At 38.8% G+C, this 27,200-nt stretch overlaps 1 protein-coding gene across 1 annotated transcript in view; it reads left to right on the top strand.

Moving 5' to 3' along the window:
* Window positions 1-27,200, top strand: part of LOC136877704 (succinate dehydrogenase [ubiquinone] flavoprotein subunit, mitochondrial) — a 161,724-nt gene that overhangs the window by 63,568 nt on the left and 70,956 nt on the right. Inside the window, exons 7-8 of the mRNA XM_067151914.2 lie at window positions 6,322-6,460; window positions 20,872-21,040. Of these exons, the coding sequence (XP_067008015.1) occupies window positions 6,322-6,460; window positions 20,872-21,040 (308 nt within the window). The remainder of the gene's footprint in view (window positions 1-6,321; window positions 6,461-20,871; window positions 21,041-27,200) is intronic.

Raw genomic sequence — 27,200 nt, 5'->3', positions numbered from 1 at the left:
TTAAGTACAGGGAAGCTGGTCACAAGGCAGTAGGGTGCAAAATGAATCCACGATGCATAATTTGCACAGATATGGACATTGAAGAGTCAAAACAACATCATGCTCTTAGTTCAGGCAAGTGTATTGTGTTTCATGAAGCACTAGAAAAGGCCAAAAAGCAGTGGTGAATGGTACAGATCCTCCAAGCCAATATGCACAGGAGTCAAACTGCCAATGATCTATTGACGCAGATGACCTATGAGATAGGAGCTGACATCTTGATTCTTAGTGAACAATATCAAGACAGAGATCAACCAGGTTGGTTTTCAGACAATCTAGGGACAGCTGTGATATGGGTACCAGACGTTGGAAAATATTCAGTTATAACTCAAGGATGCAGAGATGGGTTTGTTTGGGTCCAAGTTGGGAAGGTAAATTTTGTCAACCGTTATTTTACCCTAAATGAGGCTATTTCTGACTTCCAGATGAAACTAGATGGGCTTGAAGATACTCTGCAAGGGATGAACAATAACCTAGTTGTTGCTGGTGACTTTAATACTCAAACAGTGGAATGGAATATGCCTCAAACAGATTCTAGATGGTGGCGTACAATGGAGATGGCCGCCAGATTGGGATTAATGGTTATCAATGTTTTGGCGACCAGGATATCAGGGAACTATACCAGATGTAACCTTTGCTTCTGAAGACATTGCGTCTAGGATAACTGAATGGCGAGTGAATGAAGAATATACTGGAAGCGATCGTCAGTATATCATTTTTCGTGTACTGCAAGAGACTCCGCACCTAAGGATTACCACGTGCAAGCCAGAAAGATGGAACATAGCCACTATGGACAAAAAAAATTCCATGAGGCAATACAGAATGGAATGGACTATATAATGGATACATGTCATGGATACAGAAGAAGCATAATTGCTAATAAATGCTTGGAACACACCATGAGACTCCTCCAGCAAGCATGTGACGCATCAATGACCAGAATCAAACAACGGAGATGCAAGCATCCAGCATATTGGTGGAATGAAGAAATTGCTGAACTGAGGAAACAATGCCTGCGACTCAGACGAAGGACACAAAGAGCACGACACAATGATGCTCTCTCAGTAGAACATAAAACTATGAAGAAAAGACTGCAAAATACTATTAAAAAGAGTAAAGCCAACAAGTGGTGGGAAATGTCTAAGGAAGTGGACGAATATCCATGGGAATTAGGGTATAAAATTGGTATGAAGAAATTCAGGATGCTCCCAAGCTCGATCATGGATCCACGTACCATGGAAGAAATAGTACACACACTATTCCCTGATCATGCAGAGAGGATTGATGATGAGGCCAAGAAAGAACTAGATAACGTACCACCTTTTACAACTGAAGAATTGATAACAGCAATTAATTCCCTTAGAAGTAAGAAAGCCCCTGGACCAGATGGTATTCCAGCGGAAGTACTTAAGGTGGCAGTTGAATTATGTCCCCAACTGCTGTTGAGAATGTATAATCATTGTTTGAAAGCGGGAATTTTTAGTTTTCGTTGGAAAATAGCTAGATTGGTTTTGATCAGTAAAGGGAAAACCGGGGGTTACAGACCTCTATGTATGCTGGACACTGCTGGGAAAGGTTTAAAGAAGCTGCTACAGCCGAGAATACTCTCAGCAGTTTGATTAGCTGGCAATTTATCTGCCCAACAGCATGGATTTCGCAGAGGTCACTCAACGCTAGATGCGGTGAAGGAAGTGGTGAAGACAGCAGAACGAGCTCAAATGGGTAATCATCACTCTAGAAAGCTGACACTTCTTGTGACCCTAGATGTTAAAAATGCTTTCAACTCGACAAGATGGAGTGATATTCTGGAAGCTTTACATGAAACATTCAAGCTACCAGAATATCTCATGCACACACTGCAAGACTACTTGAAAGAGCGTACACTGTTATACGACACGGAAGATGGTCAGAGAAGAAAACGGCTCACAGCTGGTGCAATGCAAGGCTCAATTCTTGGGCCAAACCTTTGGAATATCATGTATGATAATTTGTTACAGCTGGATATGCCAGAAGATATGAAACTTGTGGGTTATGCTGATGATGTGGCTGCCCTGATAGTAACCCGTAATCTAGAGCTGGCTCAATTTAAACTGAATCAGGTGATGCGACGGGTTAAAGAATGGATGGTAAATCACAGGTTAGAACTCACAGATCATAAAATGGAAATTGCCCTCCTGACAAGGAGAAGAATTAATACTGTTGTATCAATGCAGATCGGGCAGATAGTCATCAAAACAACTAGGAGCACAAAATATCTTGGTGTAATGCTTGATACTAAGCTTACATATTGGGACCATATCCAGCGGGTAACAGATAAGGCAGCGAAAACCATGACTGCATTGAGTAGACTCATGGGAAATATCAAAGGGCCGAAATCTAGTAAAAGGTAGCTTCTCATGTCCACTGTCAATTCGATACTTCTATACGGATCAGAAATTTGGGCTGAATCATTAAAAATTGCGAAATATCGGACAAGAATTGCGGCTGTACAACGGAGATTAGCTTTACGAATTGCATGCGCATATCGTACCGTATCAGAACCTGCGATTCTAGTAGCAGCAGCGGTAGCTCCCATTGACTTGTTGGCTTTCGAAAGACAAGAAGGCTTACACAAGGAGAGCTAGGAAGGAGACGCGCAAAGGCTTTGGCTCTTAGTCGCAGAATGCAACGATGGCAAACAAGATGGGAAGATGATTCTAGAGCAAAATGGATGAAAAGACTGATACCTTCTCTGGGTGTATGGGTTGGCCAAAATCATGGTGAAGTGAACTACTATCTCACACAGTTCCTGACAGGTCATGGATACTTCCGAAAATTTCTTCATAGACTAGGGCTAACAACTAGTCCGTTGTGCATATACTGCGGTGATATCGATGATGTATTACATACTTTCTTTGTGTGTGTTCATTGACTGCCACAAAAAAGACCCTTAGAAGATATGCAGGGAGAATTGACACCAGAAGGCACCGTTTCAGTAATGCTGCAAAGTCAAGAGTCTTGGGATCAGGTGGCAGTCTACGTAGAAAATATCTTGCATCAGAAGAAGAAGAAGAAGCAGGATCTGGATGATTACGACAGACAGTAAAGCAGAAGAAGGAAGGTGAAGCACAAGATGCATTAAGCACGTCATCCATCTTGAAGTAATGCGAGAGCGGTTTCCGGGGCGGAGATAAACGTCGTGGGAAAAGGGAGTGTGGTTTTTAATGGGTAAGAATCTCCACATACTTGTTGAGTGCAGACCTTCATAAGCGTCTTATGAAAGATCTTCCACACTGCCTCGCAAAAGAAAAAAAATATTATTATTATTATTATTATTATTATTATTATTATTATTATTATTATTATTATTATTATTATTATTATTATTATTATTATTATTACTGTATTATTAGTAGTGTTAGGAAATTTTATCTTGTATATATAGGAGGAAATCATAGTTGTATAGTGCCATTTATTCGATTCACATTTATTTCAGGGGCTTGACATTAACAGAAATTCTTGAGGAGGTAGAGAAGTGAGATGAAGGAGTAGATACTATTTATATAGAACCTCCAGAGCCTTCAGATGAAGACTCAGCAGATGAGGACAAGGGAGGGCTTATTGACAACCTGAGTCATAGGCAGCTTGCTGCGGGAGCTGAAGTTGTTCTTTCCAACCAAGAAAGACTGGAGGAAGATTGCAATGACGAGTGTGATATTGTCCTGCTTAATGATAGTATTGCTTCTGCAGCTGCTCATTGTGTTTCTAATCGAAATCTGTTCATACCTCAAGTTACACAAAACTGGACTGTAAGAGACTTTTCACCACCTTCCGGTATCTTTCCTGATAGTGACTTTGCGAAGTATAGTGACTTTTCCCCTGTTGAACTATTAGAATTGTTCTTTGATGATGATTTATTTGATTACATACTGCAGAAAATACGAAATTATGCGTTATTCAAGAAGTGTTCAGATCCATTCGTAACCAAGAATGAACTGAAGTGCTTTTTCGGAATACTCGTAATGTCAGGTTATAATGTGCTATCTGGTGTGAGATATTACTGGGATTCGTGTGGCGATATGAAAAATATTTATATAACTAATTCAATGAAGTGGAACAGGTTTATTCAGATAATGAGATTTTTTGCATTTTGCCGATAACAATAACCTTGACCCAAATGACAGGTTGTGGAAGTTGAGATCTCTTATCAAGAAAATAAAAGAAAATTTTATGAAGCACTTTGTTCCCACCCGACAAATAAATTTTGATGAATGTATGGTAGCATATTATGGAAGACAGTCAGGTAAACAATTCATAAGAGGTATGCCCATCAGGTTCGGCTACAAAGTATGGTGCCTAAATATAGCCTACAGGGAGGATACCTAATCAATTTTGATATATATCAAGGTAAAGGTCCAGGGTCTCATGATAATATTAGTAAACATGTTGGAAATTCGGCATCTGAGATGATTCACTTGATAAATGAATTTCCCGACAATATCAAGGAGCTACGTTTCGATTTCTTCTTTGACAACTTGTTTACGAGCATGAACTTGCTTTCGTATCTAAAGTCATGTGGGTACACAGGCAATGGAACTGTAAGAGAGAATAGAGTCCCAAAGGAATGCAATCTAATTCCTACAAAGGAAATAAAAGGAAAAGATAGAGGCACATACGATTAAAAAGTAAGCAATGATGACTTGATAATTGCTTGCTGGTATGACAACAATGCTGTAACTGTTGCTTCTACAGTTCACCCTGCTTTCCCAATAGATCTGGTCAAGAGGTTTTCCAGGGCATATAAGAAAGTCATCATGGTAGAACACCCTGCACTATTTGGAATTTATAGTACATTTACGGGAGGAACAGATCTCATGGACGAGAACATCAACAGATTCTGCGTGGCGATTAGGAACAAAAATTGGTGGTGGGCAATTTTTTCCTGGATTTTAGACGTCAGCCTGCAAAATGCTTGGTACCTCAGCAACATGTCGTGGCCTAAAATGACGCAGCTCCAGTTCAAGCGGGAAGTGGCGCAATACTACGTCAAATCCTATGGCATGGAGCCCAGGGGAGCGGGGCGCCCATCGCTCTCGCGTGGGGGAAGGTCGCGTACATGAATTTGTACCATGGGCGAGACCACCTTGTGATGTATATCCCAGACAATAAAAGAAGATGATGTGCATATGAGAAATGCTCTAGCATAGTCCGTGCAGTGTGTGTAAAGTGTGACGTTGGGCTCTGCATAAGTTGCTTCATTCCATTCCACACAAAGGGACATACAGATCACTGAGTCTTAAGAGAAACCCACAGCAAATGATCACACCAGTAAACTGAAGAACTCTGAAAACCCTGTCAGTTTTCAATATAATTTTCCAAGAAATATATTTATTTTGATTACCATATATGTACACTGTAAATAATGTCTTATTGTATATAAACTATTTTATTTTGTCTCTTAGTAAATAATCAACTCAACCATAATTTACAACTTCTTCTCCACACTCATTGTCCTCTTATTTTCATTATTTTCTCGAAGAAAACAACATGTGTAAGTGCCTAGCGTTGCATATATGCAACACCCTATATTTACGAAACTAAACATGTTTGCTTCAAAATAATGGATCTTCCTTGAATAATACCCTATCCTAAGAATGTCTATTATGAAAAATTGAACATTTCAAAAAATAAAAAAATCGGGTGTTCAAGGGTTAAGGGATCTTCAAGATCCATGAGAAATCATTGTGTCATGGCGATGTTGTGCAGTCTGAACTGCAGCTGGACAACATAAAAATATGTGACAGACCTAGCAATTCAGTACAAGACTGATTAATGTGCCTGAAACAGTACATGTTGGCAGAGGTCTTGGGTTCTGCAGTTCTAACTCCATGTTGTATGTGTTTGGCACACACTATTCGAGTCGTTGGGAAGCAGGATGGCAATAGAGAACACATTTGGATGACATTACGCATCCTGGATATTTACTTCGCATGCACACACGATGAAACAAGAAACATCTTAATTGGAGCTTGGAAGGCTCGTGCATAATGAGCCATCTAGTGATGAATGAAAGTTTCACGTGCTATAGACCAATGGTAAAGTATTCTTAAATTGAAAACTTCATTGTCAGAGAATTCTTGCTCGTGAACAGACAATATTTTCTTCTGAAGATGCCAAGCAAAATTCTCTGAAATTTCACCTTGTTTTCTGACACGACGAAAGCCCAAAAGCTTATTATCATGTCTATAATTACAGGCCGTGAAAGAATCTAAATAATAAAGTATATATCTTTCTTTTTGGTAGATACTAGCAACTGGTGGTTATGAGAGGACCTACTTGTCATGTACAGCTGCTCACACTTCAACTGGAGATGGAACAGCCATGGTTTCTAGAGCATGCTTGCCGCTGCAAGATATGGAATTTGTCCAGTTCCATCCAACAGGTATAATTAATATATTCACCAGCACAAAAATGGCAACACTTTAATTCCTTAAAAGCACTGATATTTATTTTATTCCAGTCAGTTTTATGACAATAATCTACTATTTTATGACAAAATATTGTGCTGTGGTCTCCTTTAAGAATCTGGCAATGAAAAAGATGATTTCTTATAAACAATATGATCAAAAAAATCACGGGAATAGAACCAGCTTTTGGGTGGTTAGGCTGTGTGCGTTTGCAGAGTTTTGCCCAGACGTGCCATTTGGGCTCATCAGTTGTATTTGGCACCCCCCACCAACACTCTACTTAGCAGTGGCAGACCAACTGCATAGTCCCGCACATGGGAATTGCTAACCTGCTAAAGGAGAAGTGAATTCTCTGTTTTCAAAAACATGTACTCCCCGTGGAGATAAAATTCCAAAGCCTTTTTTTTTTTCAAAATTGTTATTTGTGTGCAGTTTGAGGGTGTAATACTATGTCATTGTATTTTCAAGTGTAATGTATAGCATAAATTTTTTGGCAACTTGCTTCCCCTTTATAGGCATTTTCTTATGTATATTTCACACTATTCATTTGAACTTGTAATATTTTTTGTAAGAATTTCTGATGTTTACCTATATGTGAGGCGGAAAGTGACAAGGGACCTCTTGATATGATGATATGACCTCTTGTCAAAAATTTTGGATTTTGAGTTATTGATACTTTCATGTTCAGTATTGAATCCAGAACAATTTAAAAAAATAGATTTTTATCTCAAAATTTGAGTGAGTTATGGCAGGTTGAATTTTGTGACAGGAAAACAGTGTTTTGAGAAAATGCATTTTAAAGTTTTACAACATTACCATTGTTAAATTTAACATATTTAAGAAACAAATTTTACATAATTATTACCTCTCAAATGTCCTTTTTCAAATGGTATAGGTTTTTTAAGTTAACATTAATTTACATTAACTGGTTAAAGCTCTTTTAAGTAGCCTACAGTGTTCTTGCCTCTTCTTTAGTTCTGGTGCATTTAGTTCATTAGGTTCTTCCGCAGCACCTCCATTGCAACTGGCTTCAGTAACTGATTCACTTTTATAGTTCAAGACACAGAATGCCTTTGTATTCTTCTTTACAAAAGGTCCTGATGTTTTTGAACAGATAATGTTTTCATTGCTCCGTCATCCCTGCTGGAATCAGTGGATCAGGAAAACTCACAGGTCCATTGTTCTCAGGAAAGATGCTATACACAAATTCATTTCCATCCAAGTCTATTTTACAGTGTAGACTACCTTTGTAGCTAACATTGAACTCAAAGTGGTTATGTTTAGTGATGTGAGGTACTTTGTTAGCATTACTATTCTTCAGGAAATTTAGCCAGTCATACACATTCACAGAAACACCTTTTTCATTACCAATAGCTACAGCTGAGTTAATGTGTTGTAGGTGTAGAATTCTCAATGTAATCAACAAATTCTTGTATAGAAAATGTAATCAACAAATTCTTGTATAGAAGAGACATATGTGTTCCTAAATTTTTCTTCAGAAGTCCAAATGCCCAGTCACATGCAAATTTTGTGTGTCTTATTGACGTGAATGACAGAAGAATCCTCTTGTTTTTGTTATTACAGATTCTCCAAGCAAGATATCCAAGTAAGATATTGTTCTTGTTCTGTCTGACACAATTGTCAGCATTAATGAACATTGTATCTTCTCCATGGCCATAGTTTTCCAAATAATTATGGAAAAGACTAATAACAATGTTGGAGCCTTTACCTGTACTTTCCGGTATCAGATAGTTCACTTGTTTGTTTACAGTTTCACACATAACACCAAATATTCCAATTCTGAATGGAACCAAGAAATAAATAGGCCCAGGCTGTAATGGATTACTGGATTTGTGAACCTGCTGGACCATGTCAAAGCTGTAGTGTACACAAGTTTTATCACCATCTTCAAAATTTTCCATAGATTTTTTGATAATTCCCTTATAAAAACCCCTTTCTTTTGTAACAAGTTGTTGATGGGATCTCAGTTTTTTAATAGTTTCCATTTTCATTTCTTAAGATAATAAAGCCATTGCAGTTCCAGATGTGAAATGCCTCTGTCAAAATGCACAGAGATCTGATTTGTGCTCCATAACAACTATTTCTTGGCAGACTTGCTTCCAAATGTTAGAAAACACCCTACTTCATACAGGTTTCTGGGGCATATCATTTGTAAAAGAAGATTTATAAGTTTCAAAAATGTTGGCTTTATTATCACTTGAAGGCAGCAGTTTTAAATTTGCAATATACTCAGTGCTACTTCTGCCTGGCAAGGTTATAGCATGTTTCTTCTACGCAATTGTGCATACATCTTACAAAAAACTCTGTATCAGAAAAGCAAGTCACATTCTTAGGAACTCTTCCTGCATTACCATGTTTTCTGGCAATCAAGCCTGTATCATTATACATTTTTGTTAGATGTTTCAGTCTCTTAGATTTAATATGATGGGCAAACATGTATTTTTACAAACTTTCCAGCCTTTAACAAAATAACTGGTACATGGCTGTTTCCTCTCAGTATTGAGTTGATGATTACGAGATATCAAAGTAGAATCTAAAGTTAAACGCTGAAGTTGGGCTAAAATTACTTGATCTAATGTGTTAAAATTGCTTTTATAATGATTAATCTCAGCACATTCACGGTGCATTTGTACATATTCACTAACCGAAAAGTTGTTATCACATCCACAACCTGCTTCTAAAATCTTCAGAAGTGTCGACTAAATTTATGCAGTCATCAGTTATGACTAGGTCTTCCCTGCCATCATTGTCATCTATTACTTTCTCATTATTACCACATTGTTCTATTTGTATTTCAACAACATTTTCATTAATATTCTCGTAGCTACCTGCGGCATCATCAAACTTCAGAAGATCTCGCAATAAAGAATTATTGGAGAGGTTACCTGACTCTTCTCTATGAGATTCCAGTTCATCACCACTTGATTCATCACTACTACTTAGTCTTATTTCAGTAAAGTAATCTTCAAACACTTGATAGTCTTCATCACTGATATTGCCACCAATGCCAGTATTATTTAATAGTTTCACAACTTCATATTCACTCATTTTAAACGTCAAACTGTGCAAGAAGTAAACACATTTTTGTTGTTGATCAACATTCAATGAGAGTAATGTCACGTCAGCTGTCAACTGTTTTAGAGCTGCCAACCACTGCACAATTCACAACAGCCATAGTCTTATCATGCATCTGTAGACAATGGAAATATTTTCTGTCATTCTTCGTCATGTACAATATTATTAATGATGATTTAATAATTAATTATTAGATTCAAAGGAAAATGCTAAATGGGAAAAAGAGAACTGCCCATCAGCATTTATACCTCTCAAACGAAAAGGGACATCTTGTCGTGGCAGGCATTATTTTAATCAGAAAACCTTTCTCTTTCATACAACGCTCTTCCAAGTTCTCTAATATGCCACTAGAATTTAGGAGAGGCTATTTTGTGAAGCAATGCATATGCTGCAGTGAAATTTAGAAAAGGGCCATCTTGTCGGGCCAATGTTTACGAAGGTAATCTCAAAAAATAAGGTCTCCTATTTTTTATAAATACATAGACCTGTTTATCTCTACAATGATTTACACCATTTTACAGCTTGAACATTTAGCTATTTTTCTACATAATCACCATTTCAGTCGATGCATTTTTGTAGACGCTGTGACAGTTTTTGTATGCCCATGTCATACCAGCTCACCTCCATGCTGTTCAGGAAGTTGTAAGCGGCACTTCGGGAAACCTCAGGAACCAAATTGCAGAGATCATCCAGGGTGATCCGCCGATCTTCACACATGATTTGTTCAATGGAAATTGTCGGTCTCCCGCTTCTTTGTTCGTTCATCGTGAATTTCAGTCCGACCGGCTGCATATTCTCTACACCACTTACGAACATTTTTGACATCCATGCATGACTCACCATACACTTCCGTCAACTAGCGATGGATTTCAATCAGTTCAGTACCTTTTGCATTCAAAAACTGAATAACTGTGCGCACTTTGCACTTGGCGGTAAAATCCAATGGGAGCCCCATTCTCAATGGCTTTCAAGCCAAGACTGAGTGCCTCAGTGTAACATGTGCATGTTTATATGCGAGCACGGGAAACACACTTCACAATATTGTGACCAACAGGCACATGAACAGAGTTCTGTATTTATAAAAAATAGGAGACCTTATTTTTGGGATTACCCTCGTATTTCCCCGTAACGACAAGAGGTCCCTTTTCAGAAGGCTTATATAAATTGCTTTTAACATTATTATCAAGTTCGTTTTGGTTCCAATCACTTTTAAAATCAATAACAGCTGGTAGAGAAAGAAACAAACTATTATAATACACAAAAATCTGAATACAGTGAAACTCTGTTAAGAAGTTTTTCAAGGGACTGGCAAAAAAAACCTTCTTAAGCAGGAAACTTCTTAAATGGGGTAATGCCCAAAAACTTATTCTGTACTTTGAAATACATGTGAAACACACAGACAACAGATTTCCTTGTTTGTGAACAATACCGAAATAGGCCAATATATAAGAGCTGCTAACAGAAAGCCACATTATAAAAATTTGATTACCAGGCGAGTTGGCCATGCACGTAGAGGCGCGCGGCTGTGAGCTTGCATCCGGGAGATAGTAGGTTCGAATCCCACTATCGGCAGCCCTGAAAATGGTTTTCCGTGGTTTCCCATTTTCACACCAGGCAAATGCTGGGGCTGTACCTTAATTAAGGCCACGGCCGCTTCCTTCCCACTCCTACCCCTTTCCGGTCCCAATCGTCGCCATAAGACCTATCTGTGTCGGTGCGACGTAAAGCCAATAGCAAAAAAAAAAAAAAAATTGATTATCATGACACTATTTCTAGAGATAAAGTAAAATAATTGAACATATCGTATTATAAATATTTTTTTTATTTGATTGATAAATAGGGTTCCAGAGAGCAAGAGCTCTGTCAAGAGGAACAATACATAGATAATCACAACAATGGCGGATTAACGCATAAGGTCTAAAAGTGAAAGAGTAATAATAGTGGTTTTACATATACTTTAAGTATCACAATTTACCTAATGGATAGGATTATATTAAGTGGATTATTATCAGAGTAACTATACAGGAGGAACAACTTTTTGACTTTTAAGATTTGGAAATGAAAATATCAGAGAAATAACTGTTACACATTTATAGTGCCTAACAGGTACTTCTTAAGCTTATTACAAAATGGCACAGTTTTAGAGATGATTGCTATATTGTCAGGAATGCTGTTATATTCAGATATTAGTAAGTGTTGCACTCCCTTAGTGCCAAACCTTGTTGTATAATTTTGATGAACATGTAATTTATTTTTTTGCCTTGTCTTATATGAATGGATGTCAGTGACTTTAGGAAATTCACAGTTGGTGAACATTTTATTATGCAAGACTTTATGAATAAGAAGTGATGCGTTTAATGAGATTAATTTCTTAAGAGGTAATATATTTGTTTCAGAGTACATTTTATTTCGAGAATATAGTTGATGAAATCCATACATAAATCTAATAACCCTGTTTTGTAAGACCTCCAAAGTATTTAAGTTATTTTACTTAATTTACTTAATATATTTTACTTAATTTTACCCCGTGGCAAGATTCTCCCTTCAAAACTAGAGACCCCCTGCGGGTGGGGGACGCACATGTAGAATACACCCGCGGTATCCCCTGCCTGTCGTAAGAGGCGACTAAAAGGGGCGACCAAGGGCTGACTGAATTAGAACCATGAAACTAATTTTGAATCGTACCATCACGCGGGGAACACCATAGGTTGCCTGTACTTGCAAGTAGTACCACTAAATTCGGTACGAAATAGGTTTGTGATTAGTAGCACTAAAAGCCTGGCCTGGTGGATTCCAGTACCCGTGCGTCGTACCCATGTGTGCAGCACCGTGGGTCTGCGTTGCCTGTGATTAGTACCCACTATGTGAGGAACACCACGGGAATACCGGCGCCCGTGTTTAGTACACCTAGGTGGGGAACCTTCTCGGTTTGCGTTGACTCTGAGTTGGGCCATTGTGTGAGACACACTATAGGTCTGCGTTACTTGTACGTATTGCAATACTTGTGAGTAGTACCATCTTTTGTGGAACACCGTGAGTCTTCGCTACTTCTGATTAATACCCCAACATGACACATACCATGGTTCTATTTTACTCTCTACATGTACCATTCTGTGGGGCCTTAGACGTGGATTTTGCACCCCCTTTAGACACCAAGCATCATTGTGCTTTATAAGTGGTTCCTTGGTCGGTAATAATGTTATTTTCAATCTGTATTGCGTCCGATCCACTGGTTTTTGTTTGTTTGTTTGTTTTGTGTTTTGTTGAGTTCCTGTCCATCCATTCATTCTTCATGCCATATTTTATTTTTATTTTGGTCAGTGGATGCCTTTGCAATTTTTGTTCTTTCATTTCGTACCATTAGGGGCCGATGACCTTTGATGTTAGGCCCCTTAAAACAACAAGCGTCATCATCATCATCATCATCATCATCAAAACTAGAGACATATCCAGAATAAGCTGGTAAAAATGTGCGAATTCATCGAGATTAAAAACGTTGCAAGGTTTGCTTATTTTAGCAGACAGAACCATTTCCTTCCACGCTTCCCTCCACGCACGGACACACACACACACACACGCACGCACACACACACACACACACACACACAAAATCTCTCTCTCTCTGGTTCACCACAAATTGTTTTGTAAACGATGCCGGCTCGATTTTTAAAGTGGTCCAGCCACCTGTTTGACGCAGTAAAAGGTATCCTTGATTTGCATGCAATTTTTTGGCTTTCTCCTTCACAATAGTCCCACTGAAAGGTGTGTTTATACTTCGCTGCTGTTTAAACCATATCAGCAGAGCTTGTTTTATTTCATCGTACTTTTCAGATTTAACTTCCTTGCAATTTGCTAAGGTATTCCCTGCAGAAGAAAAGATCTCTTCTTTCTTCGCTATAATGCCGTTCAAAGTAGACGGCGGCATCCCCAGCTCCTTTGCCAAAGCAACACGGGAAAGTGTAGATGACTCCACTTTCCTTATAATCTCCACTTTGTCTTTTATTGTTAGTGCCTTTCGCTTGATCTCTTTCCTCTGAGTTCCGCTCATTTTCACTTAAAACGTTTGTACGTTGATATTACAAGTACAACTAACTTCGCGACTCCCATTCATACTAATTATGACGCTACACTATGCTTCGCAATCCGTAGCTTAGGCTTACAAGACGCAAAGACAAGACATGTACTACAGTTTGTTAGCATGTGCTTTCTATCTTCCTCACACCCCCGACACCCGCTTCAAGAATAACGGTAGCAAATGGGAAATCTGGAAACTTATTCTTAGAACTTAGGCCTAAATCGCCCCTGCATTCCTACTGGTTGTCACGGCAACGGGCGTAGTTTCTGGCTGTTTCGCAAGTACCGCATGGCCAAGCCAGTATTGAGTTTATTTTCCCACTTCAATCCTCTTCATGCTAAAGGTAATGAAGAAAAGAAACACAGGTTTGAAGTTGCAGAAATGAGTGCATGGAAAAGTATCTGGGGTATTACGTGGGAGTGATAAAGGCGCAGTAGCAATGCTAGCACACCTAAACGTAAACAGTTTCTTTCCCTGCGAGAATTTTATTTCATGTCTCCTCATCCTTGTGCTACGTTCTACTCGTAATAATGTGATGTAATAATTACGAGTGACACGACATTACAATGTTTAGCTCGTATAAAGGTAAAATTAAAAATAACTTTGAATTTTATGCCAACACGTGGTATTGCAATGCCTCTGTGTGCCTTCCACCAACACTCAGTTGCCTATCAACATTCATTCAACTTTGTAGACGATCGGGATCTTCGGCCGGCTGTTTGGCGGCATGTGTATCAGCTGGCTGCTGGCAAGTCGGCTGTTTCCTGCATAGAGTCAGGAAGTTGTTTTTGTTCACCTCACTAATAATGGACATGGAAAATCTTATCAGTTTAGTTCAAAAACGTGATTTCCTCTACGACAAGACGCATAAGTATTATTGCAACAATGTAAGAGAGAATGCCTGGAAGGAAATAAGCAAGGAAATGAAAAATCAAACAGGTTAGAATATTCAATTTTGTGGTAGATTAACAGTAATGTTGTGGACAAATACACTTTACGGTTTTTAATTTATGTTTAGGCCACCTCGATTAACAACTTCACCCTGTCGCGGCCCGCAAATTACTGCATTAAAGTTTTATCAAACCATCCATTGCATGCTTGACGTTTCCCCACGTAGAATCAAGACCAGTAGTTGGTCTTGGTAGAATCCCGTTCGATTCTATTCCGCTAGATGGAACGGTGGAGTGAAAATTTTGACTGATGGGTTCGATTCGATTCCACAAGGTGAGAATGAGCATCTGGTGTCCGTGTTGTCATAGCATGACGTCATATGGCCTTGGCACGCCTGCACAGGTTCCGTGACACCAGAGACACACCGCGAGCGCGCGAACGGTCTAACACAGGGTGCAACTTGCGCGGAGACTGGAGGGTTCTAACCATGGGCTGCTTTGAGCAGACGTTTTCTATCTCAAAGGGCTCTAAAATCTGAACTGTTTAACCGGGAAATATATTCACAACAGAACACTTTAAACGGGAAAAATATACATATGTCTTAATGCAACTGATCAAGGGACCAAGAATATCACACTTCTTAGGCGGGAAAACTTCTTATGCGGGAACTTCTTAACCGAGTTTCACTGTATCTGTATTTTCAACCTCAACCACTTAATTTGCTTGTACTGAAAATGTTATTTCTCCAACAAGAGGTCCCTTTTCGCTTTCCGCCTCACATATTGTTACAAGGGCTGATTACTATCTTTATTCTCCCAAGTATTGGCGGGTAAACCATAGATCTAACTGACATGAGGAAATACTTGCCAGGCACTGACCATCTAATGCAAAACCAAACATTTATGTGAAAATCCACGACAGTCCCAGCAAGCCAGTGGCTAGTGTCTTTATCGCTTTCAAACGTAAAAGAAGCCTCGGATCAAAGTTATTATCTAATGTGACATAGTCTTTGAGCAGATCTATCAGGCATGATGGCCAACATGGTTCCGATGATAGACGGATTTGCAAAAAGAGAAAAGTACAAATTAGGACCATGAATATATTGACCCTAACTGGTAAGACAGAAGAACTCATAGATATGATGGAAAGAAGATTCATATGTATATTGGGTCTGAATGAATGAAGTGGAGAAAGACAGGTAGCAAGGTCTCAGAGGTGGCTAAAAATTGTATTGGTGTGGACTGGAAAGGAGCCCAAAAATGGTGTGGGATTTTTACTGATAAAAGATATGGATGACATGTCAGAAGTTTCGTACAAGAATGACAGGATCATAAAATTATCGATACAATTAGAGTCAACAAATTATGTGAATGTACAAGTGTATGCCCCACAGACAGGAAGCAGTGCTGACGATAAAGAAAGAAAACATTATTATTATTATTATTATTGGAGACCTAAATGCACAAGTTGGAGCAAACAGGCAAGGCTTTGAGGATATCATTGGGCTACACAGGTTTGGAAATGGAAATACAGAAGGTGAACAACTGATTGATCTTTGTAGAAGAAATGGCATGATCATCAAGGACACCTTCTTCAAAAAACAGGAGAACCATAAAATAACAAGGTATACCTGGGACGACAAACATAAAATTTTGATTGATTATGTCATTAGAAATGAAGGTGGGGGGGAAATGGTTGACTGATGTTAAGGTCATTCACAGCAAAAGTATGGACAGCGATCATATATTGCTGATCATAGACTTACGTAACTCAGAAGAAAACAAGGAAGAAATGAAAAATAAAGACATGGAAATTAGAAAAAGCCCATTAACAGGAAGAATATCAGAATAGAATAGACAAAAACTACCATGGAGAGAAACAGCAACAATAGAGGAAGAGTGGAAAAATTTTTAAAGATACATTTGTGGGAGAAGCTAAAGAACTCTCTGGGATAATGGGATCGACCAGGAGGGAAAAAGAGACACCTTGGTGGAACGAGAGTCAAAACAGCCATTAAGACGAGAAACCAAGCAAAAAGGATGCTAGATAAAGAAAAACCAACAAACTATCCAAGACCAAGTAAGCCAAGAAGTTCATAGACTACAGGATCTTTTGTTGGCAGTGGCGGCTTTAACTTATTTCCCAGTAATTAACTTCTTCAAATAAATTCACTTCTGTCTGTGGATTCATTTTCGATGGTTGAACAGACCAATTCTAGCGTGGAATAAGCGTCCACAATTATTGCACAGAATTGTTGGAGGAGGGTATGGTTGTGTTGCACAGAGTGTTTGTACTTCCCTCTTGGCCTCTTTACATCTGCGTTGTTCCCCTTCAAACAGATTGACAGCAGGAGGGATGGTCCGGCGCCTAGCACCCTAGGTTTGTGGATTGAGACCTGTCATCTTCATAGTGTGCTTAAGCTGGTCCTTGCAATGCCTCATGGGGGCTCCTTAAGGTTTGATGCCGGAATGAAGTTTACCATACAGGATTTGGCGTGGAAATCTGATATCGCCATCCAACAGATATGCCCAGTCCATCTAACTGATGACCAATGATGGACAATTCTGTGCTCTTGGCATGTGCTTTCTCAAGAACAGCAATGTTGGTGACATGGTCCTCCCTTTTGATCCTAAGGATGGATCAAAGTTTTTGTTTGTGGAAACGCTCAAGCTTTTTCAAGTTACATCGGTAAAGGGTCCAAGTTTTGCAGCCATACAGCAATGTTGTGATGTCAACAGTGTGGTACAACATGAGTTTCATCTTCACGGTCAGGTCTTTATTCATGAACACCTGGTGTGATAGTCTTCCAAATGCTGCATAGGCAGCATCAATTCTCTTCTCCACATCGTGTTCACAGTTACAGTGCACAGATAGGATACTACCCAAATACAAAAAGTGGTCTACCTGCTCCAGTGGAGCATCTGACATGGATATGTTGAAATGTGGAAGGGAACTTTATAGAACAAAGAACCTCATAGTTAAGAGGGTAGTAAGAGGAGAGAAGGAAGAAGCATGTAATGAGTTTGTGGATAAATTGGAATTAGACAGCAGAGGGAATAGGAAATTATTGTCCAGGGCAGTCAAGAACAGAAGGTGTGAGCAAGAGGATATAAAGGCCATAGAAGAGGACAATGGAATCTTAGTGCAAGAAGAAAATGAAATTAAGAGTGAATTTAAGACCTTTTTTTTATATACTCTTAAATGGAATAGCAAGCACTATATCAGACAGTGAGGAACCCTGTAGTAGCAAAGAGGAAAGTAGAAGCATAGAAACACCAATTACATGGTTGGAGATAGAAAAGTCCCTGAAAAGTATGAGGAAAGCCAAAAGGTCCCACTAGATATCAGAGATACACAAGCTGTATAAATGAAGCAGTTCGGTAATGTGCTGAGATTTCCATGAGAAATGCAGTCCTTGAAGTTGTGGATAACAATGAGTGTTGCAAGGATATTGCAGTGGCTGTAGATGGGAGTTGGCATCATAGGGGTCACATTAGTCTGAATGGTGTTGTGTTAACAACAAGTGTTCACAGTGGCAAGGTAATTGACGTAGAAGTGCTCACAAAATGTTGCCACAAATATATGCACTAGCCATGCGTCTTGGTAGGTGTGCTATTTACCAACTGATGAGCCCAACTTGGCACACTGGGGTGAAACGCTGGCAACCAGGAATGAGTTAGCCGGAAAATTTATAATGTCCAATAACGGACTAACTATATCGGTATTACAAATATTCTGTCGAGAAGAAGCGAAATAAATAAAAAGAGCACCAAGAGAGTGATGAATGTAAAGTAAATTACAGGGGTGCAAGTGGAGGAATGGAAGTATAGGGTGCAAAGTCAATATTTTCACGTTCTCTGGACACCTATGGGGTGAGGTACCTAAAATACTTGTGTGAAGGTGACAGTAAAGGGTTCTTAAGTATGGTAGAGTCCAAGCTATATGGGAAAACTACAGTTGAAAAGCTCGAATATATTGGACATGTTCAGAAGCATATGGGAAAACGACTTTTCAAACTTCGAGAGAAGCGGAAGGGTGAAAAATTAGAGGATGGCAGAGGCATCAGTGGTAGAGGATGATTAAGAGATAAAGAAATTGATAGCTTAAAAAATTATTATGGACAGGCAATAAGAAGGAACTCTGACTGTGAGAAGAAAATGCAAAGAGCCATCGGGGTAATTAATTTCCATAAATTGTCAACCAACTTGATACCATACCATATGCAATGTCCTAAAGGAATTACATCCTCGTGCAAGTATAACCGTGCATTGGAGTTGGCTGAAAAGTACAGCCATCAGAACTCCCTACCAAGTGCAATTTGTGATCAAATAAGGCCCATTTTCAGAAGTGTAGCTGATCCTAATCTATTACAGAAATGCCTGCACGGAAAAACTCAAAATCCAAATGAGTCATTTAATAATATGATTTGGAACAAAATACTTAAAACAATCTTTGTAGGGTATGAAACATTGTTCATGGGTGTGTATGATGCGGTGATATCATTCAGTGATGGTAGTGTGGGTAAACTTAATGTCTTGAAGAAATTAGTTTGGAAATCATCAAGAAACAGTCCAGACAGCATGCCAAGAAACTTAAAGGGCCATGGAGGATGCAGAGAAGGATAATGAACCTGATTACGGACCTGGAATGTGTTGATGTCAGTTGAGTATCATGCCAACTTTAACATCAATTATCTCAAAACTTTTTTTTTTTTTACATAAAAGTACACGTTTCTCAGAAACTATCCAACTACATATATGAAATTTTCACTGCTTTTTGACCAATATAAATACACATTATGACATTCATTCAAGGTCCCACGTCCAATAGAAATTTGTTCATACAGTGTTTTATATCCCAAAAAGTGAAATATTTCACAAAATTGTCAAAAATACATAAAAATTATTTTCTTCAATTTGAGACTCCTAAAAAATTGGTTTAAGACACAAAATAAAGCATTTAACAAATGTATAAAATTTCATTCATATATAATGTATAGTCTCAGAGGAAACTGTATCTCAATGTTGGTAATTAACATTGTCGGTATAGGGAGTACAGTCTCCCCTTAATTTACTTGGGACTGTAATACCTGAAAATTAAAGCAATACTTTATGCATTTCCTAGATACCATTTGGATTTATAACTAATTAGTAAAAGAATCATAAAATTGCGCAGGCATACATTACAAAAAGTCAACCTTTCCCTGGATTGTTATATATGATAAGGTTACCAGATGGTCCCTGTTTTTCGTGAACAGTCCCCGAATTTTACTTTTTGTTCCTGGGTTGTCCCCGGATTTAGTACTTGTCCCCAGAAATCCCCAGATTCACAATTAGAATAGTTTTATGTGAACACTATAATAATAATAATTTCGTGTAGCTATTTCTAGCCGAGTGCAGCCCTTGTAAGGCAGACCCTCCGATGAGGGTGGGCGGCATCTGCCATGTGTAGGTAACTGCGTGTTATTGTGGTGGAGGATAGTGTTATATGTGGTGTGTGAGTTGCAGGGATGTTGGGGACAGCACAAACACCCAGCCCCTGAGCCACTGGAATTAACCAATGAAGAATAAAATCCCCGACCCGGCCGAGAATCGAACCCGGGACCCTCTGAACCGAAGGCCAGTACCATTCAGCCAACGAGTCGGACATGTGAACACTAACATTCTGTGACTTTTCAACTTGTCATTTTTATAAGAATACATGAGTAGTATGTATGGTTTTTCTTCTGTATACTCTCTGGCTGCAGTCTCCTTGGTCTACTCCTTGCACTTATGTGCATTGTGCTGTTTGTATACAAATGAATGTAAGTTCCACAGCATGTAACTTAGTTTGCAGCAGTTTGCAGTGTCTTTAAGGACATGCTTCTGCTGCATGATGATGAATATTAGTATAATAGATTTTTTTTTTTTTTTAATTATATTTGTTCGTGGTGTCAACCTCTGTAGATCTTTTGCCACTACTTACACCATATGATATGAACCTGCATGTAATTGTAATTGCAGAAGTGTGAAGTGTTGAGTGTGAGGAAAGGAACATTACGGACGACACAAACAGCCAGTCCCAAGACCAGGGATGTTAATCATTTACAATTAAAAACCCTGACCCAGCCGGGAATCGAACCCGGGGCCGCTGGCTGACAGGCGGACGCGTTGCCCCCTACACCGCGGGGCCAGTCAGTATAATAGATACTTTTTGAAAATGTCTAGAAAGAAAGGAAAGTGTTCAGTAAGTGTTTATACCTGTCTCTGGAAAACAGGAAAATATCTGGTGACCTTTGATAAATTTTATATTTCCAAACGGTAATTATGATTCGAATTTTTTAAGGTATATATGGAAGTGGCTGCTTGATTACGGAAGGTGCTCGAGGAGAAGGTGGCTATATCGTCAACTCTGAGGGTGAGAGGTTCATGGAGAAATATGCTCCTACAGCCAAGGACCTGGCCTCCCGAGATGTAGTGTCACGTGCTATTACTTTAGAGATTTTGGCAGGCAGGTAAATAATTCTAGTATATGTGGCTTTGAGCAGGAGAAATACCAGTCTGGTTGCTATGCCATAATGTGCAGTAATTATGTGAATTGCCTAATGCTTATTCTAAATGCTTAAGGGGCTGCCTAGCCAAGGAGATAAAGGGAGGGTTTGATTCTTTATCAGGAAGTCAGTTACTTATAAACAGTATTTCTACTTCTGGAGTCACATGGCCCAGAGGTTCACTGAGCCTACGAGGTTAATTCTTTCACTGTCTTAGTCAGACTATCTTGCTTTCTCCATAGTGTTCTAAAAGCTCACGCACATAAACAAGAAATACACACTAGACTGAAAATTTATTTTCTTAGAAACTATAAAAATCATTCGAGAAAATTAATTCGAAGAAGTCCAGTTCCGTAAAATTGTCAGAAATATCTATTTTCAAATCTCCTTGTCCAGTAAATTCTAGTTTGTCGCGGACAGGAACAGAATCTACACGTTTAGGGAAGGGGATGACGGTAGTGTGAAGTCCCGTCACCACCATCTGTTGACAGTAAAGCAATATCGAAAATACCACTGTCGTGTTTACAATGATTGATATTTTCATCGTCACTAGGTTTACTTGAACTCTCACTATCACTACATAAATCATTATCACGGTACAATTCTCTTTGTGTCGTCATTTAGCAAAGGACACGAATCACAATGCAATGAGGAAGCCATAGTGTAAACAAATGGCAGCTAGCATCATTCTTTAGTCTCTAGCTCGGCAATGTAAGAAGTATACATACTTAGAACAGTGCTGTTGTAAGGAGAATATCTTCATGATTCCAACAGTGTGCAACAGATGGCATCTGCATTCATTTTCGGCTACAGTCAAAAGTATTAAGGCAAATCTGTACAAGCCCGAGTACGTACTCAAGCAAAGAGCGATTGAGTTAATTTCCTGGGGACAAAGGCAGTCGAACATACAGCTAACCACTCTATCACACATAGTGCTGTTGCTACAAATTGTGCAGTTTCTGCAAGTGATGTGCTTATTATTTGCCTATTCTTGGACAGAACATCAAATTTATGTAGTGATGCAGTAGGACTTTAAAATGTTTCCCTCATCATACACACTAAAGGTACCATTAAACTATGAAATGTGAAATCATATTTATCAGTAGTCTCTAGCTCTGTTTCTGTTTTCTTCTTCTTCATATCATAATAATAATAATAATAATAATAATAATAATAATAATAATAATAATAATAATAATAATAATAATAATAATAATAATAATAATAATAATAATAATATAGTAATATATAATATATAATATATATAATATAGTAATATATTATTATTATTATTATTATTATTATTATTATTATTATTATTATTATTATTATTATTATTATTATTATTATTATTATTATTATTATTATTATTATTATTATTATTATTATTATTATTATTATTATTGACATAAATATTTTGGACCCTATTGACATGCCAGAAAATGGTGTAGATATATTTTATGTTTATTTGTTGATATTTCGTATATCATCACTTAAGAATGGAGAACTCATATCTGCAATTTTTCCAAAATATTGTTTAGTTTGGTGTGACTACATGAAGCCTCCGGGGTGTTCTGTTTCAACCACATAACAAGATATCCAATAGAATTTGTGTAAAATTAACAAACACCACCATCTCATATATTACGACACTTGTCTACAAGTACCTCGTAAGTGCAAATTAAAAATCTTGAAAAAAATTTAAGTTTATGCACTAATCAATATGATTATTTATCAGATTTCATAATTCGTATAATTTTGCTATCCATTTTCAACTATAGCACAGTTCCTTCGCTCTCCTGTAAAACCAGGCGTTCTGTAACATACAAGGTCTACATTCTTAAGTGATATTCAGAATTCTTTTTCTGTCCTGAATTTTTAAGTATTACTTTGGCTTCTAATTCCATTTTGAACTTCAGAAGAGTACAGTACTTAAAAAAAAAAGACTCTCTATTCATACTACAGAATACCAATGAAAATTTGCGTAAAGTACTGCTAAAAGATATTGTGTCAGTTGTTTGATGAGCTATTTCCTTATATGAGAGGAAGAATGCCTTCAAAAAACACATTTATCATAATCATGCACAACCGGCACATTGTTCAAGGAAGGAGCAGTAAACACCTAGGTGGCAGAATCCCTATCAATGTTTTACCTAGGCTTAAAAGATTTCAAAGAAGATGGAAATTTATTGAACATCTCCCTTGGTAAATGATACCACTCCCTAATTTCTCTTCCTGTAAGTGAATATTTGCCCCAGTTTGTCGTCTTGAATTAAATTTTGAATTGTGATTTTTTTCTCCCTTTAAAAACTCCAAACATTTTAATCTACTAATGACATTGTCATTCCATGCCATTTTCCCAAGTCTTCACAGCCCAAAGTTCGCAACTTTCTTTGTAACGCTACTCTTTAGTTGCAAATCACCCAGAAGAAATTGTTCTTCTTTCCTTCCGATCTTTTCCATTTCTTGAAACAAGTAATCTTGATGAGGGTCTGATACAATGGAACCATACTCTAATTGGGGTCTCACCAGTGACTTAAAGGTGTTCTCATTTACCTCTTTACTACAACCCCCAAATATTCTCATAACCATATGAAGAGATCTGTAATCTTTATTTAATGCCACGACCGCTTCCTTCCCATTCCTAGGCCTTTCCTATCCCATCGTCACCATAAGACCTATCTGTGTCTGTGCGACGTAAAACAAATTGCAAAAATAAAGTACGGATGTGATACTGCGATGCGGAAGACAACGGAAAAACCACCGCATTATGAATTATTCCTAGTACAATCAACATGGCTGAAAACACAAGAAACATGGCCCTCAGTCTCCGGCAGACCTTAGATGGTCAGAGGGCGCTTAGATTCTCTGGGTCAGCTATCAAGATTGTGACATGGAATGCACGAAGTATGTTTGAAATAGAAAAGATTGGTAATACCATCCATGAAATGAAGAGGATGCACTTAGACATCCTGGGAATCAGCGAGATGCGTTGGCCAGGTTTGGGACAGTGTACTATAGGCAAGCACACTGTATACTATGCTGGAAATGACGACACCAATCACCATCAGGGGGTGGCTGTTATCATGTCGCAAGCTGTAAACCATGCTGTGCAAACCTTTGTACCATACCCAGACAGAATAGCCCTACTGCAGCTCCAGGCCAGTCCAGTCAATGTCAACATCATATAAGTGTACACACCCACAGCTGACAAAGACGATGTTGAGGTGGAGGAATTCTACAGTCAGGTCAAAAGTGTGTTGGACATCACAAAAAAAAAAAAAACATGAGATGAACATCATTCTCGGAGACTTAAATGCGAAGATCGGAAAAGGCAGAGTCAGTAACACGGTCGGACCATTTGGTCTGGTGTTTAGGAACGAGAGGGGCAGTCGGCTAGTGCAGTTCAGCCAGGAAGAACATCTTGTTGTGCTTAATACTTGGTTCAAACTACCAGCCAGGCAACTCTGCACCTGGAAGTCACCTCAAGATATCACAGAACACATCGTCCGAAACCAGATTGATTTAATTCTGGCGAACCAGCGCTTTCGCAACAGTTTCAAATCGGTTAAAACCTACCCTGGAGCAGACATCGGATCAAACCATAACCCTGTGGTGGCATGCATCCAACTGCGCTTTAAGACAGTTCGTAAGACCATGAGACCTGTGAGGATAGACATCAGCAAGATCAAGAACGAAGAGATTCGTAAGAGGATTCAGCATGACCTATGTAAAGGTTTCGATAAAATGAATGTTGATACAGGTATAGAACTCTTGTGGACAGAAATGAAATGAAACAGATTCTAACAGGTACGGGGAAACAACATTTAACACGTGATAAAAAGATCAAGAAACAACCGTGGATGACCGATGAAATACTGGAACGTGGATGAGCGGCGGAAATGGAAAAACTGAGAGATAAATAAATATAATCAAGTGCACAAAAAATTAAGAGGAAGATTGTGGCTGCAAAAGAACAGTGGATGACAGAAAAATGTCAAGAGGTAGAAATCCTGCAGCAAAAGAATGACACTTTTAACCTACACAAAAAAATAAAGGAGTGCCTTGGGTTATATCGTAATAGAGGGCATCATGTTCTGGTGGATAAGAACAACCGCATTGTGACTGACATCACTGACAAACTCAGGGTCTGGAAGTCAAATATAGAAGAACTGATCAATGATGATAGACCTAACGAACATGGCATGAATGAGACAAACACAGGTCCTGCCATTTTGAAGGACGAAGTGAGGCGTGTCATCTGCCAAACGAAGAATGGAAAGGCCCCTGAACCTGATGAAGTGCATGCAGAACTCCTCACACTCCTGGACGACAATGGTATCAGTATTCTGACAGAGCTATTCAACAAAATCTACTCAAGTGGAACAATTCCAGAAGACTGGCTTAGGTCCACTTTTATCACTCTCCCCAAAAAGGCAAATGCCAGGCGATGTGAAGAGCACAGAACCATCAGTCTGATGAGCCATATCCTAAAGATATTCTTAAAGATCATTCATTGCAGAATCTGTGCTAAGTGTGAAGTGATAACTGAAACACAGTTTGGATTCAGGAATGGTCTTGGGACTAGAGATGCACTTTTCTGTATTCAAGTACTTGTCCAGCGTTGCTTGGAAATGAACAAGGATGTCTATGCATGTTTCATAGACTACGAAAAGGCATGTGATAAAGTCCAGCATGGAAAGTTGATGGAAATTCTGCAGAACATCGGACTTGACGACCGAGATATTCGGATTATTGCCAACTTGTAATGGGGTCAGAAAGCAGCAGTCAAGATTGAGGAAAACCTGTCAGAAGAAATAGACATTCGCCGTGGCGTTCGACAAGGCTGTGTATTATCGCCTCTCCTCTTCAACATTTACTCAGAGGCTATCCTTGCCGAAGCTCTGGAAGAACCATCTACCATAGGCATCATTATCAACGGGGAACGTATAAACAATCTCCATTATGCTGACGACACGGTATTGCTAGCAGACAACGTAAATGACCTTCAAGTATTATTAGACAAAGTGAATACTGCTTGCAACAACAGAGGACTGAAGATAAACATTAAGGAAACCCAGTTCATGGTCATTAGTAAACGGCAAGATGTCCACGTGCAGCTCACTCTCGACAATGAACCCATTGCTAGGGTTCACCAATACAAGTATCTAGGATGTTATCTCAAACAGAAATGGGACTGCAGCCAAGAAATACAGGTCCGCACTGAACATGCGAGAAGCATCTTCATGCAGATGAAGAAACTGCTCAACAACCGCAACCTACAACTAAACCTAAGGCTCTGCCTGGTCCGTGCCTACGTCTTTCCCACGTTACTTTATGGAATGGAATGCTGGACACTTACTCAAGCCCTCTGTAAAAAACTGGACGCATTCGAATGTGGGTGTACAGATGGATGCTTCGCATTTCGTGGACAGACAGAATCCGGAATTCCGAGGTGTTGGATTGACTTGGAAAGAAGTCTGAAGTCATGCTGACCATTAAAAGGCGGAAGCTGGAATACTTCGGCCATATAATGCGGAATGATAAGTACAGAATCCTGCAGCTTGTTATCCAAGGAAGAATAGAAGGACGTAGGAATCCTGGTAGACGACGAAGGAGATTTGAATTTACACTGCTACAAAATAACCTATGTACATCGCTGAACTTATAGCTCGCAACTCGGAATTGTGTGGAATGATAAGTACAGAATCCTGCAGCTTGTTATGCAAGGAAGAATAGAAGGACGTAGGAATCCTGGTAGACAACGAAGGAGATTTGAATTTACACTGCTACAAAATAACCTATGTACATCACTGAACTTATAGCTCGCAACTCGGAATTGTATGTGAAATGTATTTGTAAAATTATTTGGTAAATAATATTCTTCGAATCTAAGGATCACGGCCATTTATTTCGGAATCCGCTTTCTAAGCCATGTCCATGCCTTTGGTAGGTTCCCAGCCCTTTTCATCTTCCCGGTTTGTTGTTCACTAGTTGGCCCTACTGATGTTTACATACATGTTTTGTTGGAGATCCGCGTAATGCTAGCTACTGTTTTTCCGAGTGTGTAGTGTTTTCTTATATTGTGTATTGTACTCTTACCTTCCCCTTTTAACTGTGTTTG

Source organism: Anabrus simplex, chromosome 7 (assembly GCF_040414725.1).
Source record: "Anabrus simplex isolate iqAnaSimp1 chromosome 7, ASM4041472v1, whole genome shotgun sequence".
Taxonomy (NCBI): Eukaryota; Metazoa; Arthropoda; class Insecta; order Orthoptera; family Tettigoniidae; genus Anabrus; species Anabrus simplex.
Note: the sequence above shows the minus strand (reverse complement) of the source record. Positions and strands in the feature narration are given on the sequence as shown.